The sequence below is a fragment of the Poecilia formosa genome, unplaced genomic scaffold (genome assembly GCF_000485575.1).
Source record: "Poecilia formosa unplaced genomic scaffold, Poecilia_formosa-5.1.2 Scaffold52, whole genome shotgun sequence".
NCBI classification, from domain to species: Eukaryota; Metazoa; Chordata; class Actinopteri; order Cyprinodontiformes; family Poeciliidae; genus Poecilia; species Poecilia formosa.
The window spans coordinates 119,774-136,937 of record NW_006799991.1 but is presented as its reverse complement, the minus strand read 5'-3'; the positions used below and the strand labels follow the sequence as shown (position 1 = coordinate 136,937).

Here is a 17,164-nt window from a genome sequence, read left to right as displayed (position 1 = left end):
TCCTGCTGGTTCTGCTGCTCTGTTTGGGTTCACCATTTTCAGCATCTCTCACTTGGTCCTTTCAGGTGGTTGTGTGAAGAATGGTCTATGATAGAAATGTGACGTTATGTAGAGCTGGAATCCCAAAAAGGGTAAAAAAAATTACTGCCGGTGAATAACTAGTCAAAGTATGAGGTCCACACACACACACACACACACGCATGCAAACAGTGCAGGTTTCACTTAATGAAATGCTCCCAGACAGCCAGATGGTGAATAAACTGGAGTCTGGAGTCATGTGGGGAGTAATGCCATCAGCCTGTGGTGTAAAGAATGATGTCCAGTGCTGACTTGTGAACATACAAAGGCCAAAAGGTGACAGACTAACCACAGAGGGGATTGCTTGCTCTTTCACAGTTCTAATTTACCAAGTTAGCTGTGTGTATGTGTTTTATGAGGCTCTTTGAGGAAAAGCGTTTTCCTTTGACTGCCAGTTAGAACCACGAGTTTAATGCCAATAACTAGTTAAAATAACTATATGCTTGTTGATTATTTAAGGGGGAGGGGGGGCATTTTTGGTTTTGCTTTTGTTTTAGTCACACAGTTGAGACAGATGGATAGTTTCTCAGACAACAGACCAGATCTGAGTATCAACAAGGTGATGGCCAGGAGAAAGAAAGATTATGACACTCTGCTGCTTCATCATCCTCCAGACGGATGAAGAATGGGAACAGCCAAACATCAATGGCACAAGATTAGGAAAACCCCTCATGGATGTTTGTCCTGTGTCTGGATCCATTTGAACATTACATATGGATTGGAGATGATTGAAAAGGGTGGATGAGATGTATTGAGACAGACTGGCAGCTTGTACTAATGTGTTTTTCCTACTGCACTTACTTCAGCAACTCAATAAAATTTATTCCATGTAGTGGCAACGTTCTTATTTATTCGTATCCGCCGTGTCCTCACTCTTGATGATTGGGAACATTGTTGGCATTCAGTGTTCTTCTGTTTCTTCATTATCTGAAACTGACTGGCATCATTACTTGCCTTGCTGTCCTAATAATCCCAGGCTTGGCAAAAGCACTCATAGACACTCGGCTGTTTTATAAAAGCATTCAAGTTATTGATGGGGTCCCTAATGTAGTAAGGGACAGCTGAGATGATGTGTGCACTCACCTCTGAATTTAAATTAGGCCTCAGTTTGTAAGTAATTGCTTTGTCTGATTCATACCAGCATCATACATTTGTCTGATGTGAGTGAAATGCAGTCAGTTTAGCCCAACTTATTTGAGCCGTGTGTTGCAGCCTGAACGTTTGCACTACTCATTTCTCCAGGTGCTTGTCTTAAGTTGTTTATTACTGATCCCCAGGTTTGTTGGCAAGGACAAATGCCGTGTTTTTGAGCCTGTTTCATATTCATGCTGCTCGTGTCAGAAGATTTATGCCTGTGAAGCATGCATCATTGATCTAAAAAAAATGTATAATATCTTAAATACTCATACATTTTTGAAGTTTTTTTTTATTTTTTATTTTTTATTACATTGGGGCTGTGGGTTTTAGTGTGCTATTTTTGTACTTGTGGTTCATGATGTTCTGCCCTGATCTAATGATTCTCAGGAGATGTGAAAAAATAAATAAGTCACACATCCACCCATACCACCCATTTTCTTCACCTTGCCAAAAATACGTACATTTTAGACCTTCCTCATAGGATCTGATCATTTTGTTATTTCACCATTTAATCCTTTCTGTGGATGTTTGATATGAATTATATGTCCATGGGGACATTTTGTACTGTACGAATTAAAATGTTCTAAGATCTCTTCATATTCTGCTATGAGAAAATAGGATTATATTAGTATAATAAATATTAGCTACCAGCAAAGGTTGAATCAGGGGTCATCATCTTTCATGTAGCAGTAAACAGGTCCATGCAGGGTTAACAACTCCAATCAACAGAAACTAGGTGCATTTTACACTTTTTTGAAAGTACAACATAATACATTGAATCTAAGCCGTATAGGTCAAACGTTCCTGACGTTTTGTGTGAATCTTAAACTCAGCAGCCTTTTGATTTGACCAGTTTCATTTTTCTTGCTGCCTTGATTGACACCAACCAGAGGAAAAGTCTTGCCTTTCTTTAGTGTACAGTTGAAACCTATTTACATGCACTCTTTACAATACATAACATTCTTGCCTTGCTGTCTAGATGGTTTAGTACATGAGTTTAAAATCGTTTTAGAAGTAGTCTGTGAATAAATGGCAGCCGCCTGTAAGGGGATGAATTGGCCTGGAGCCCCCTCTTACAGAGCATTCTGACTTGTCCTTCTGAAATAAAGCACATGTGGAGTACAGTTTAAAGCCAGCCATTTTGTTCTTTCTGGGGGATAAAAGAGGGGTTTTCTCTCTCTCTCTCTCTCTCTCTCTCTCTCTTTCTCTGAAACGTTTGCCAGCTGATGTTAAGTCTCCGGGAGGTATTGCTGTGAAGCTTTTTAAGTAAAACAGCTGCCTCCTGCCAAGAGCAGTCAGGGAAACAAAGAGAGAGCTGCAAATGATAAAAATTGCAACACTCAACTACAATATGCAAAAGGTTTTGTTTGACAGGGGATGCCAGCTGAATTAGTCAAGACAAGGTTTTTTGAGGGTTCATAACTAGAGACTTTTTACCTTGCATGATATTTTAGAACTTATTGTTTGATTTTTTATGTTATTTATTTATTGCCTTCTACACCACATTTTCCATTTGATCATGTGTGTAATCTTCAGTTTCAGAAGCAGAATAAGCCTTAACTCCCTATCCTTAGATATGAAGCTGGGTAAGAATGTGGCTCGAACCTTCCTGGATTATTACAAGCTTAACAACCTCACCAAGGATTACGGACCTGCTCTTATGCACTGGTAAAACTTTATTGCAAATTTTTGTTTTGTTTTGTTTTGCTGTATTCTGAATTAAATATCACAACTTTGTCGATATGTTTCTGTCTGCAGCGCTGAGGGGATTTCCCAGGTGGGCAAAAGCAAGACTGTGAGCAGCACTTGTCCTGTCAGAGAATCAGGCGACAGGAAAAAGGAGAAGGACCAAATTTTCTCACACTAGTAGACATAGGTTGAGCATATTTTGAATATAAAGTATTTTGGCAGGAGAATCAGACTCCTGCCAAAACGCCTTCCTATTGATCCAAACATTTTTTTTAGGGTCTCCAGAACACTGGGACCAGTTACCAATCGAACACAAACTATTTTACCACACATTTCACGTAACACGCATATGAATCTCAAGTTAGCCTAGCGCATGTTTTTGTTTCTGGACTGTCAGAAAAAAACCAAACACACACACACACACACACACACACACACACACACACACACACACAGACAGACTTGCAGACAACAACGAGTAAACGTCAGGCACAAAAGCTCTTGTTTCCCTGATCACAAAGACTTGTATAAAAAAATCTACAACAGTGACATGCTTGACATTCAAACCACCTTTCCGTATATGTGTGCCTCCTATAAAACTCCTATATTTTTTTCATAGATATGAAAACTGTGTGTGTAGGTGTTTGGGGGGTAGGATTATTAATTTAAATTAATTTGAATGCCTTCATCTGGCAGCTTTATGTTGTACAGAAAATACGATTGACTTGTTTAATTTATTTCCCAGACAGTGTTATGTTTTTTGTTACTCTTATTATTCATTAAATATTTAACCACTTCATACATCTGGTCTGCTTGATGTAGTTTTGTAGCAGAACTGTAGAGCCTGTTGTTCCATGATTAATGTAGACTGAAACAATGTACAGGAATGTGTTCTCTATATTCATGATTCTGAACCCTTCGGCATGCATTGTAAAACACTTAGAAACATATATGTCTCAATGATGAAAAATATTAACACCATTTCAAGTTTTTTGCATCTCATCTTGTTCCAACCATAAACTCCACTGTATTTAACCAGGGTTGTGTTGGAAGAACAACATTAGTACAAGTACATGATTGTGAAGTGTGAAACATATGTTTTAATCACATCTGACAAAAACACCCTCTTCCAGCCGTTTGCTGTGCTCTCTGCATGGCTTGTGTTGCAAATGAGACTTTTTTGTTTTGTTTTGTTTTCCTTTAGCAATGAGTTTCTTCTTGCCACTTTTCCATAAAGAAGAAATTTGAGGAATTTGTCACAAAGATGAGTGACATGATTTTCCACTTCACAGATTTTCTGTGTTCTCGGTTTATGTAGTGCTTTACTGGATCTCAGACGGCTTGCAGTTGTGCCATACTCTCCATTTTTTGTTGAACTGAACAGTTGATTGTGATGTTACAAGCCGGGAATATTGTTTTATAAACAAACTCCACATTATGCACCTCCACCTCCATCCAATGTGCACTACTTTGTCTCACTTCCACTCCAGAAAAATGCATTGAAGATTGTGGTTGTAAATTTAATTGACAAAATGTGAACTTGCAGGGACATAAACACTTTAGCAATTCACTGACTTTTAAATAGAATTACCTGTTTAACTCGCAAAGATGAATAAAGGGTATTGAACTTTTGCAGCTATCCAAAACGTATGATGCAGGATCATTTTTGTCACCGTTTTACTTCCTCCTCGGTTTTGTTAGGCAAGCTGGTATTAGTTCGAGTTTTACTTTATTGTTGGTAAATACAAGACTTCCTAATAAGACCGCATAGAGATGACTGATTATTAGGATATTCGATGCCAATCCCAGCTGTTACACCGGGAGACCCATTCAGAGAAAGCAACAAAGTGTTCTGATTTGCTACTTTGTGGTCACGTGACCCCACATCCGCTCTGTGGCTGTTGCTGTTATGACAACGAACTTTGGATGGAGCCGATGAATGGTAGCGACGGAGAAGATGGTCAACTCTCACAAAAAACAGCCCAAGTCCCTCCGATGTACAGTGTATCTGGACATTGGGAAAGTAAGTGTGTCCTTTATGCGTCGTCACAAAACCCCCGAAAGCGGACTTGTTGCTAGAGCTTCAGGAACGTAAGCTAGCTAGCAAGTTTACATCCTGTTTTCTCAACAATGTTGATGGAGCTAAGCAGAAGATATGCTTTTATATTTTTCTTAATCACGCGGTGCTGTTCATGTTTTACAAAATTCAACAGTGTTACGTACAAATATTTTAAGACATGACATGGAAGAGTTTATAAAAACCTATAACTGAATGCTTCGTGAAAGTTTTTGTGTGTGTGTGTGTGTGTGTATAAGATTTTTTTGTGAATTTTAACAGTTAAATGTTTCCACAATGGTGCTTTATAATTAGATCACGTGTTGTGTGGTTTATTTTAATTTTTTAATTCAAGTTATCCGTTGTGTTTTTTAACAGTATTAGTCTGAAAATGTGTTTAGTTTATTCTTCCACCTATTCATTCCTCCATCCTCCTTACAGCCTGATGTTTTGCAGGATCTGTTTTACAATCTGGACACTGTTAAATATTTGTTGTAACCTCTTTGAATTGTTTTGTTTATGCTATTACATACACACGTATAACTTTTGATTTCAAGTGCAGACTAAATTGTGCCATAATGAATGTGTAGGAAACCTACATTTATAAAGCAAATAAAAATGACCAACTGGATTTACAGGAGATTATTTACTTCAGTATGCCAAATATGTCTTTCCTTTGTGGACATATTTGTCTTTGACTTATGCCAATTGGGATCAGATATCTGCCACCTACCAATAGATGTTCACTTAAGTTGCAAGTTTAAAAAAAAAAAAAAGTATTTCGAAAGTTAAATCAAAAGCATGAGCAGTTTGCTATACTATTAATTATATTTCTACTAATGCCAGACGTAATCTAAATGTAAAACTGTGACTGCAGATTTATGAATTATTGCCATGTTGAACTAATCTGTGGGATTAGTGGCATGATATATTGTTTGTTTTCAGGTTACATGCCCAGGAGTCCTCCTTAAAAAAAAGTATGGCATCTACATGAGTGTGCGTATAATGGGCCAGTACAAGAAGACTACATGTTTGCCTCCTGTTTTCCCTCTCGTGTTCAATCACAGAATGGTTTTTGTCAAGGTGAGAATAAAACAGCAAGCTGTTTGCTACACTCTGTCTACAGCCGTCTGTCCACAGCTGTTTATATAGCTGTTTATAACATAAGCTGAACAAGTGGCAAATGTTGTAGCTGCTGGATAACTTAGTCAGGTTGACTGACATGATATTTCCTGATAAGTTAGCCTGTTTGCACTGAGGAGAGTAGCAGAGGCAAATTCTGGCCTGTCAGCCTGATCTTGTTATGATTATTGATTTGTTTTGTTTGCTCTCTCTCTGTTTTACCAGAATTTCTCTGGCATTTTTGACCCTGCTGATGTAGCTGACCACCTCGAAGGTAAATGGCCATCTGGGATCTGCTTGCTCATCTCCTACTAGTCCTGGATTTTGTTCTTTGCTATTAGCTGAGATAGCAATCATTACAGACTGTTTATGCTTTCCCCCTCCTCAGCTGACACCACAGTTTTTGAGCTGATTCAGTTGGTCCCTCCAGGTATGCTTTCTGATGATGCCATATGGGCATGTTAAGCTCGACTCTATCAAGTCATTGCACTGTGAAAAAGGAGCTTTTAATGTGAATTTAATGCAACTGTATGTGCTTCTGTTGCACTGCTTTTAGAGGGGGATATTCTTGCCACAGCGGAAGAATGCAGCAGAACTTTCCTGTATCCGGGTCCCAGCCTGACTACCACAGAAGCACCTGCAAAAAGAGATATGATGATGAACAGAACCTCCTTGTTTCCTGTGAGTTGGTCATGGTTTTTCATTTGTGTAATGTTTTTAGGGGATTAGACTTGTATAGGTTAGACTTAATGCAGTTTATTTCTGTGTTTATACAAAGCATGTTATACTATGGATAGTATTGGAAGGAATAAGTTTCATTATCAAGGAACTTTATAACTTCTTTCATGGAATTGAGTAAGAGCTCCATGTGCATATAAACTTCTTCAAAACTATTTCTTGAAATCTTTCTGAGCAATGCTATTGTAAAAAAAGAAAAACATCCGTCCAAGAAAACCTCACATTCCATGTATTAGTTTACAGTCGTCTTCTTTGACATCCCGTCCCTCTTTGTGGTTTTTTTGTGCATCCTAAGTGCTGACCGCTGTCAAAACATCAGCCATAAATTCATCACTAACATTCTTAAAATTGGATGAGGAGGGACTGAATACTCTGGCAATACAAGTCAGGATGGCAATGAAGTTGAAGGTTGAAAATATGTTTTGTGTTTTTTTTTTTTTTTTCTCCTATTGCTTCTCGTTTGCAATGAAAAATATTTACAACAGGGTCACATGGAAAAAGAACAGATGTGTTTTTGCAAATGTAACTGCATGGCTGCAAGATTTTGCTTTTACTCTTTTTCTGCTTACAAAGCCAATAGATTTAAACTGCACACCTTCACACCAGTCAAGCAAGGACAAATTCATTTGTTTTGCACCTTATTTAAATCCCCATGTCATCTACAACCATCAGGACCAAGACATTTAAATGTGAAAGAACATTTGTTACTTCTTTTCTCAGTGACTCTGTGCAGCTGTGATTGGAACAGGCAGTTACAATCAAAAGCACCACTTTGTCTTTGATAAAGTGTTTCATTTAGAAAAGATAAGGTTTTCTTGAAAAGCATTTAACTCTATCAAAAAAAAAAAGTTAATAACGTGCATTTATTTCATGTTTTTTCCCCTTCCTTGCAACTCCTGTTTTCATCCCTTCATCTTTCCCCGACTGCTGTTTGTTTTCCCATCATTCCCCTTGTCCTCCAAGGCACCAACTGGCATATTTAAATGTCTTTAAACACTGTTCCCCTCACCAGTGCTTTTATGTGTTTGTGTTTGAGGCCTACGTAGCAATTTAGATGTCTCTCCAAAAAATGGCATATTATTTAAACATCACTGGAGCCTTTCTGTGTTTCTGCTGTTTGTTGTTTTCCTTGACTCGGGAACAGAGTGAAGATTTGTGCTCGTAAATTGGTGTCCCTTGCAGAGCTTTTATGTGTCCTTTTGTCTTCCTCTCGCTCTTAAAGGTGTTGTTTTCTCTGTTGTCCGTCTCTTGCCAGGGAATCTCCCCGAAAGTGGAGTTTGCGACGACGTCAGTCATAGAGGAGAGTGATTGGCGAGACAGCTGGGTTCCTTCGCCTGTAAGTGTTTCTGTTTGAAACGTCTTTGTGTGTGTGTTTGCTCTTGGCATAAATATATGATCCCACATGTCCTGAGCGCTAAAGATTGATCTACAGAAGACCTTAATGAGTGGTGTCGCTTGCCATCACATTCGTCTGTTTTCACTAAACATACCCAGCCTCTGTTGTTGCTATGACGACTGTCCATACGAGCAGCGTTTCGAGGGTGTTTGTTCGCTCTTCGCGAATGTAATTATGGGGAGGCAGATCAGCGGTGCTGATACAGAGGCTTCTCTCTCATGTTCCTAAGTTTTCACACAATATCACTTTCCATTTTCATTTTGGAAGTCTTCACGTCCAGATAATCATGTTATCCTTTATCATATTTTTTTTCCCGTTATGATTTTTATCCCTCTCCTTCATTTTTCTGGTGTACCTCAATAAAGTAAACTTCAACAATTCAACAGTAAGGGTATAACTTGATAATCGGTTCATTTTGGTAATGGTTTGCAGCTAAAATCTGTTTTCTCAGATTATTTAAGAGCTGCACAAGACTAATTTACAGATATATGTCGTTTATGTATATCTAAAATTCACCGAATCAAAGTCGAGGCCTATTTTGAAATGTCGTGTCTGTGATGATCTAAGGAGCCATGTACTCTTCTGCTGTTGGTCCATTGACTAAACTCAGAGAGGTTGTGTGGCAGATAATTTAAGAGCACTTAAAGCTTTTCTCTCTTGAAAACCTTCCACAGAGATTATAACTCCATTTTCTCACAGAACTTGGTACCTGGCCAAACAGTCGGTACTTTTGGTGCTTGAGAAGCAAGCAGATTTGTCTAAGCCCAGTAGAGAATCTATCCGTCAGGATAGTAATTGATGAAATGACTAATATGAATGATAATCTGTTGTACAGTTTGTTTTACATCAGTCATGTTCTGTTTGAGCACAATTGATCTCATTCAAAGGGACCCAAGAAGAGTTAAAATCAGCATGAATGTAAATTTGTCACAATCTCTTTGCAGCATGCGATCTTTCACACAGTGGTTGGCATGTTGGCGCCAAGCAGACTACCATGCATCTCCCAGGTGCAGTCACCTAAGCTAAGCTATTAGTTTGAATGGGATGTCAGTGACAGCGAAGCAGATTGTCACAGTGTTGTGCAGCGGCCCCTCAGGGGGATGCCTGGATCAGAGCACCGCTGTGGCTGTCAGACAGTAGGATTTCTCCATTTTCTCTCTCCTAATGGCTTCTCAGCATAGGCATTTTCCTGACTACATGTCTCCCCTGCTGACAAGCCATGTTGTTTACTAACACAGCTTCAGGAGGAAGGCGTCTCCCGCAAAACCTCGGTACCCATCAGTATGAACACAATCGTTACCAACATTTCAACTTCAAAATAACATCTTTTGATGTGATTCTTTTGTATGAACGATTTATAGTCTTTCACCCCCCCCCCCTCCTCTTTCTCCATGAAAGCTGAATTACCGCTAATTTGCTATAATCGAGGTGTATGTGAATCCAATTTTTGGGCTAAAATATTGATGAGTATATATGAATACTCTCAAATTGTTATTTTAAAAGAATCCCCCAAAAGAGGTTTCGACCACCATAATGTTTATACCATAATTTGAGTATAAACTCAATAAAATCGTAATCCGCTAAGCAGATTTTAGTGGAATAACAAATTCATCACGGACATGCATGTCCTTTTCAGGCATTTTCCGTAACTACTGTCCTCCATGAAATTAACTTAAAATAAATGCGTCTTTTATTGCAACAGCATAATGTTACATTGAAATGTAAAAGAAATGTGCCTTTGAGTACATTATTTGGTCTGTATCTGCCTTGCATTACAATGACATTAAGAGACATGCCTTGCATACATATTTGCAGAGAGAAAGAAATTTGAGTTGACAATAAAAATATTTGCTACTATACTTTGCAGAGATGCTGTTTTTTCTGATGAATTTTCACTCATGTCCAAATGTCAAATGCTTGCTATGGCTCCAACGCAAGGGCCACTTGACCTACTTTTCTGATCAATTCAGATCATTTTTAACTCTTAAACTGTCTAGTCTGCTTTAAACTTTCAGTCCAAGATGCTATGGCGATCTTTAAGTAGAGGAAGAAGAAAAATTAGATAGTAAACCAGTCTGTCCTTATGCACCAGTTCATTATTATACATCTTATATCCTTAATATCAATGCACACACTATAAAAATGGGGGTTGCACAAACGCTCCACTTCATAGACATGATTTCACCTAATGCATCAAAAAAGGGCTTAATTTATTTATGCTTCGACCCCATAGGTTGAGATGCTGCACAGCTGGAAGGAGTTTTGTTCTCACTTACATGTTATAGTGGCAACAAGTATTGTTTTACCACTAGGAGGAGCTAACTAGCATCCCAAAAGCCTAAATAATACTTGAACTACGGCCTCAAAGCTGTTAGTGTGGAATACCGTACCTTCTGGCTGGAAATTGACGTTAGTTTTTGAATTTGAATTGATTTATAAAAAGTAATTTCAGATACTGTCACGGTTGTTGTAAGATTAACAAGACCAGTCAGACTAGTTGTATAATTGTTTTTTGTCAAAATGGCAGAAACCACAGTCAGTAAACTTAAAGTATTACTGAATAACTTTACATTTATATTTTACTTTGTATAGGGACTTTTAATTTGTAGCACACAACTTCCTTTTTCCCCCAGGTTATGAATAACAACCAACGCCCATGAGCTCCTTTCAGTCAGGCACAGTTCTGCTCAGTTTTGTCTTTTCTCCCAGAAGTTGTCATTTTAAAATTTCGCACTTCCATGTTTGCTTTGTGACTGTGGGGATTTAAACATGATATAAGGATTAACACTGAGACAGAAGCAGCTTCACAGAGCTACGAGGATAGCTGTAGACGTTAACCTTCCTGTTATTTATCAACATGCCAGGCTCTGTCGAATGATGTCTTTATCCTCTAAAAACCTGTGGTGAAAATCACAGCTAATCACATTAGTCAAGCCTTCTGTTCGGAGCTGGGGACTGGAAAAAATAACTCGCTTTCGGTGTCTGTCCAGCAACGGAAAAACAGATAGGAGTCACAGATGTGGGGGACTCAGGGACGGGAGCATATGTCCTAATTCCATTATATCAGATTATTGTCAAATGGCAGCTTTGATGATGATTTATTCATCGTTTGGTTTCTCTTAAAAATAGTTCCAATGTGCTGTGATTTTTCTAATTAGCATTTAGATTATCTTTGTTTTACAGCCAGCCAATGTCTCTTTATCATATTAGTCTAAGAGATGGCCATCAAATGCAATTAACATTTTATCTTAACTTATTTATCCCTGGTTGGCATTACCTGCAGGATGTGAGATATTGCTTTAGAGAATGATGTTAGTGGCCATTAGAGTTATTGGAGTAATTCTGCAGAGGTTGTCTCCATGGCAGTGTGGACCGCCAGAGCTGTTTTCTTATAACACTTAAGTGGAATCATTTAGCTAATGGTTTAATGGTTTTGTCCAGCGAGAGCAAGTCTGTCAAGACTGAGAGCAACGGCCTTAATGGCTAAAGTGGGGGATGTTGTCATAGAAAGGAATAAATTATGGCCTTCAGAGAACTTTGAACTTGCTCAGATGTTGTGCGTAACATTAACATTTAGACGAGTGTGTCAGCATGTTAAAAGAAAGTTATCGGCCTTCTCTCTCGCTCTCTGTTGCCAAAAACAGACCTGTCGTGTTTCTCCTTTGAGGCCGTGCAAAACCCCGCCTCGGCAAAGACCAACAGAGAGGTTTTCACCGCAAAGCAAAGCATACGGTGTTGATCCAGACTGCGTCGTGGTCAAAGACGGTGAGAAAAAGCCCAGCGTCAAGGCCGTGCTCGCCAACCGTCCTCTGACATCAACGTCTAGACATTCTCCCTTTGCCTCCCCGTCAGACTCCAGTCCTCAGACAAACAAGAAGGACAGGAAACGGGGAGCTTCTGAGGACGCCGGGTACCAACGGCATACAGTTTCCTCCAGGGCACGAACTCTGTCTCCTTACACGCACCGCAGGATGTGCGAGCTGACCGAGGAGAGCAGGCAGCGGATGAGTCACCTCCACCTGGGGCCTCACCACTTTCGCAAGTCAACGGAGAAGCAGCCGCCCTTTTTGGTTTGTGTTTGTTTTGTGTGTTTTCTTCTTCCTTTTTTTCCCCCCCCCCGATTTCTTTTACATCGCATGGATGCAGTATTTACCAAACAGGCAGTTAAAGTCACAGCGTGATTCTGTTCAATTGATCTGTGCGTGCAGAACCAAAACAATTGAACAGACCAGTGTGTGCTCGGAAAATATAAAAATTGGAGTACTTGAGCAAAAACAAGCAGTTTTGTCATAATATATAATTTCCGCCTCTTCTGGATTTCCTCAAATTTTCTCAGTAAGAAGGGGATTTTATTTTGTTCCCACAGCAAAACTGTTGTGAACAATTTCATCCCAATCTTCTATGTTTATAGTTTATATTAGGCCCATTTTCTTAGGATGGCTTTTCTGCCTGCAGTGCATAATATTTTAAACTGGCATTTTCTGTTATTACTCTGGTTTGCCGAATAAGAAAAGTGAAAAAAGTTTTTTATTTTATGTAATAGGTAAAACCAATAACACTGCCTGTCTCTGATGTGTAAATAAATGAAAAACATAAATAATCTGATAACCTTAACAATAATAAAAACATAGTGTGTGAGTTAATTAATTAAATAATCAATAATATTCACAAAACAAACACCAAATGTATTGTTTTCCAGGATCCTGATGGAAATTTAGTGACTGTGTCTGTAGACTTGATCATCTGTCAAACTGGGTTGTTTGATGAATCATTTTCTACGCTTTACTTTTAGATTTAAGTTTCATCAATGTATGTTTGTTCAAATGTTTTGTGGGATTTCAGAAAAACTTAAATTTTAAAGTTTAACAATATATGAAGTATACATTTAATAGAACTGTGTTTATGTGTTTTTTTAGGTGTGGAAAATGTACCTGCTATTCTAGATCCCATTATCTTTATGTTTTCTCTATCTTTTCTTTCCTTGTGTTGTTTTCTCTGTCCCTCCTCTCTGCCTTGTGTCCTTCCACCCTTATGCTCCTTCTGATCTTCCAATTGTTTTTCTCCCTTCTTTTTCTGCTTGTGTCCTTTTTTCCTCCATTCATTATCTTCTTCCTTGTTTTCTTTATTATGCTCTTATCTTTCCCTCCTTCTATCGTATTTCTATTGTTCCACCAATGCATTGTCTGTCTTTCCATCATTGTGTCCTAAATCTCCTCTTTTTGTCCTTTCTGACCTCATCCTCTTCCCTCCTTTGTGTTGTCATATCCGTCTTCCTCTTCTGCTTCTATGCCTGTATGTAACCTTTATTTAACTAGGTGATTCTCATTGAGATAAAAAAAAAATCTGTTTTTCCAAGAGAGACCTGGTCAAGGCTGGCAGCAGCACATCGACGATTACAAATCAAAATTATAAATATCAAAACCCAATTAAAGTACTATACGGATAACGAAGAAAGGAAAATAACACAGAGCAAACACAGCCATAAAAGTAAAAATGGGACTAAAAAAAAACAGTTCTGCACCTGAGCTGGTGAGGACAAGAACAAAGTTTGTTATAATCAAAACATTTCCTACTTCCTCCAAACTTGCATAATAAGTCCTGATGGGTCCATCCCTCTGCACCTTTTGTAGATTATAGCAATCAAACACCACACAAGAGTAAAAAAAAAAAATAGTTTTGCCCAGTTGAAGTGTCAAGAACGAGCTGCAAGAACAGAATGATCTATTCCTGCTCTTGGAGCCCTGGGAGAGAACAAGTATTGGCCTTTACTCTCCTTCAGTCCACTGTTGTCCTTCCTGGTTGCTTTACTTTTTCTCTTTCTTGCACCCTTATTTCTTTCTGTCCTTGTTTTTTGTCTTTCTTTCCTTGTTTTTCTTTATTTCTGCTTGTCTTTCTTTCTTTTGTACTTTTACTTCTACATGCCACTCCATCTTCCCCTTTTTATCTTTTATTTTTTGTCTCCCTTTTCTTCAAGTCTGGAATTACAAGATGAAAAGTCTCTCAGGGATAGTCTGGGTCTATGCTGGGATCTCCTCCCTTTTCTTGATCGCGTACAGCAAAAAAAAAAATGATGATGGGCATAAAATATAAAGAGTTAAGTTTTCCTAAAACCACGATTAAAACAGAAACCACGTGCAGTAAAGCCTCTATAAGTCCGGCCCATAACAGCAGCATCAAGCTTGTGAAGTCAAGATCTTATGGGAACCATTTTGGTTCCTTTCATTCCTTCGTGTAACTTGGTTTGTAAAAATCTTAAAAATCTTAGAATTAAAGACAGCTAATAACTTAATCACGGTTCTCTGTGTTTAATAATCCAGCAGTAGACATGTTCTAAGCACACGGTTTAGAAGATTAATAAGAGCCCGAGTTGCTGCAGGTCACACCTCAGTGGGAGCTTCCCCAAATTTCACTTAATCATGCAAGCAGATTAAGTTAAGGATGTAGTAATAAGGCTACGTTAATCTTTTTATCTTAGCTTTTAATGGATTTTGACATTATGAATGGATTTTGACTATTTGTGCTCAGTTGTCCACACCGAGGGACCTGAACGTGATTTAAAAGCTAACATTCAGATTTTTTTTTTTAAAGAACAACAATTTGATTAAAGTCACATGCATCGAGGAAATGCTCTTCACAAAAGGATAAGTTTCTATAAGACTGTCGGAGGCATCTCGCACACTGTTAACAGATCAGATTATTAGATGCTGAGTTTGTGTTTTTGGTGAGACTCATTAATGAAATTCACTTGATGATTACTGTTGTTTTATCGGAGGCAGGAGCATGCTTTTCTGCCTCTGCATTTCCTGGGGGGTGATCCTCTTCCTATAATTAACCCCATTAATTGAGTGTCAGGCCGCAATTAACAAATGAACACCTCATGAAGTAGTTCAGCTTTGTGAGAAGAGAATAATCAGTGCGAGTTTCAGAGCTCCAAATGCTTCCTGTGTGCCGAGGAAAGTCAAAGTGTTAACGCAGAATGCAGTTTGCTTCAAAGAAGTGGAGAGGAGTTTTAAAACATTGTTTTGCTTCTTTTGAAACAATGTGGAAATGTGATTAATCTACTTTATTTGTCTTTTGTGTTTCCACAGTGCAGCAGGAGGAAGTTATTTGCTTATTATTTTAGATTTCAGAGTTTTGTGAGACAGATTAAAGAAAACATGTTGAAGTGTTTCATATTAAACATAAATGATCCTCTGATCCTGTGATGTTCCAGGTCCCTCGTCACAGTGAAGTCACTGGGATGGGAACACCGGACTGCAGCATGCATCAAAACACCGCCAGTTTCTCAGCTGATCACACAGGTAGGCCTCAAAACTTCTCTATGCAAACTATTTATTACTGATAGAAAAACCAACAGAATATTTTCAGATTGTGTACTTTCTGATTTTAGACACTCAAGTTATGCTATATTCCCCCCATTTAGACACCCTCGTTATAACTATGAAGATATTTATGATAGGTTTTAATCTTCTTATACTGATGCTCTGATTTATGTTATAGGAATATAGGAGGCTTTGAAGCAACATGTAGCTCAAAATATCTTGGGTTAAAAGCTAACTTGTGATTTCTCATCAGGCAAACAGGGTTGTGGTTTCCCAGCAGGCTGCTGTTTTCCTCAGACTCAGCACTTTAGATCACAGCATTAGTTCTGTCTCTTTCATACATGTTAATAATATTCTGTTGAAAATTAAATGAAAATACTGTCTCATTTTATTGTTTACTGCTAGTTATGCAATACATGGATGTGATTGGATCCTTTTATAACGTCATGTTGCACTTATAAGTTTTTCTTTGTCTTTCTGTAGATGATTTTCTCTATGGAAGCTACAGACAGAGAGCAGAGCAGGTAAGTCTGATTATCATCTTTGAAATTGGGAGGCCATGCCAAAGTTTAAAGAATGAATGAATGAATGAATGAATGAATGTGTCCCATCATGGTTGAAACACTATTCTTTTTTTTTTGTATTAGTTAAATATCTAAAGGATTTTTGTAGGAATATCAGATTAAATTGGCCTGGATACATATTTTTAAAACATTTTTAAAAAGCAGGTTCTCCCACTTCCTGACTAGGGCTGTGTAATTTGATCAATTCTACGATAGTTATCGATATTTTTTCCTCAGAAAGTATCGATTTTTCATCCGCGAGTATCGATACATTAAATCCTACTTTGAGTTTTATGTCAAATCCACATGAATTAAATGACAGTTGTCACAGATGACATTTTTTTACCCAGTTGCACATGTACATTAAAAATTTAATGAAGCAACAAGTTACAATTAATTAAATAATGAAGTAGGTAAATGATCTTATCTAAGTGAGTGAGACAAAAAAAAGGTTCCTTTTGTGCATAACCAAATACAAAAGGCCACACAATTAACATTTAAACAAAACAAATGTACAACAAATGTATAACAAACACAACATTTATTACACCAGTATTACACCATCAGTTCAATTAATTCAATCCAAGTCTACGGAACAGTGACACAATGTCACCAAAATCACTCTGTCCCCCTAAAATCTTCCAGAAAATCTTAAAAATGTGTTAAATCATGTTGTTTGCTGAATATTGTAACTTATACTGCAAGCAGAATATCGCGTATCATATGAGATTAGTGTATCGCTACAGCCCTATTCCTGACACCTCAGTTATAAACAGAATTTATGCTCTACTGCATAATATGTTAATATTCGTTAAAGGTCGTTTTAACCTGACAAAATATGCAGTTCAAGATGTGTGAATAGATTTTAGAGGCCCAGTCACAAACATTATATACACTATTATCAATTATGACAACCTGGGAATACAGATATGTTCTTTGTATTAAAGTGCACTTTAGGACTAAAACTAAAATATGTTTTGCATAAATTCCTCAATTGCTTACATTAGTTTGTTCAAAAGTTTCAAGGTGAACACGGCTGACAACTTGAGTAACGTTTATATAT

General features: G+C 38.0%; 2 protein-coding genes across 2 annotated transcripts in view; both read left to right on the top strand.

Moving 5' to 3' along the window:
* agbl4 (AGBL carboxypeptidase 4) overlaps positions 1 to 3,322 on the top strand; it is a 303,338-nt gene extending 300,016 nt beyond the window's left edge. Inside the window, exons 12-13 of the mRNA XM_007552650.2 lie at positions 2,790 to 2,883; positions 2,974 to 3,322. Coding sequence (XP_007552712.1) covers positions 2,790 to 2,883; positions 2,974 to 3,082 — 203 coding nt within the window. The 3' untranslated portion in view covers positions 3,083 to 3,322. The remainder of the gene's footprint in view (positions 1 to 2,789; positions 2,884 to 2,973) is intronic.
* A 41-nt stretch (positions 3,323 to 3,363) lies between these two features.
* Positions 3,364 to 17,164, top strand: part of spata6 (spermatogenesis associated 6) — a 16,768-nt gene continuing 2,967 nt past the window's right edge. The window contains exons 1-10 of the mRNA XM_007552647.2: positions 3,364 to 4,927; positions 5,906 to 6,043; positions 6,308 to 6,356; positions 6,471 to 6,512; positions 6,639 to 6,763; positions 8,076 to 8,156; positions 11,861 to 11,981; positions 12,069 to 12,286; positions 15,430 to 15,517; positions 16,022 to 16,062. Of these exons, the coding sequence (XP_007552709.1) occupies positions 4,844 to 4,927; positions 5,906 to 6,043; positions 6,308 to 6,356; positions 6,471 to 6,512; positions 6,639 to 6,763; positions 8,076 to 8,156; positions 11,861 to 11,981; positions 12,069 to 12,286; positions 15,430 to 15,517; positions 16,022 to 16,062 (987 nt within the window). The 5' untranslated portion in view covers positions 3,364 to 4,843. The remainder of the gene's footprint in view (positions 4,928 to 5,905; positions 6,044 to 6,307; positions 6,357 to 6,470; positions 6,513 to 6,638; positions 6,764 to 8,075; positions 8,157 to 11,860; positions 11,982 to 12,068; positions 12,287 to 15,429; positions 15,518 to 16,021; positions 16,063 to 17,164) is intronic.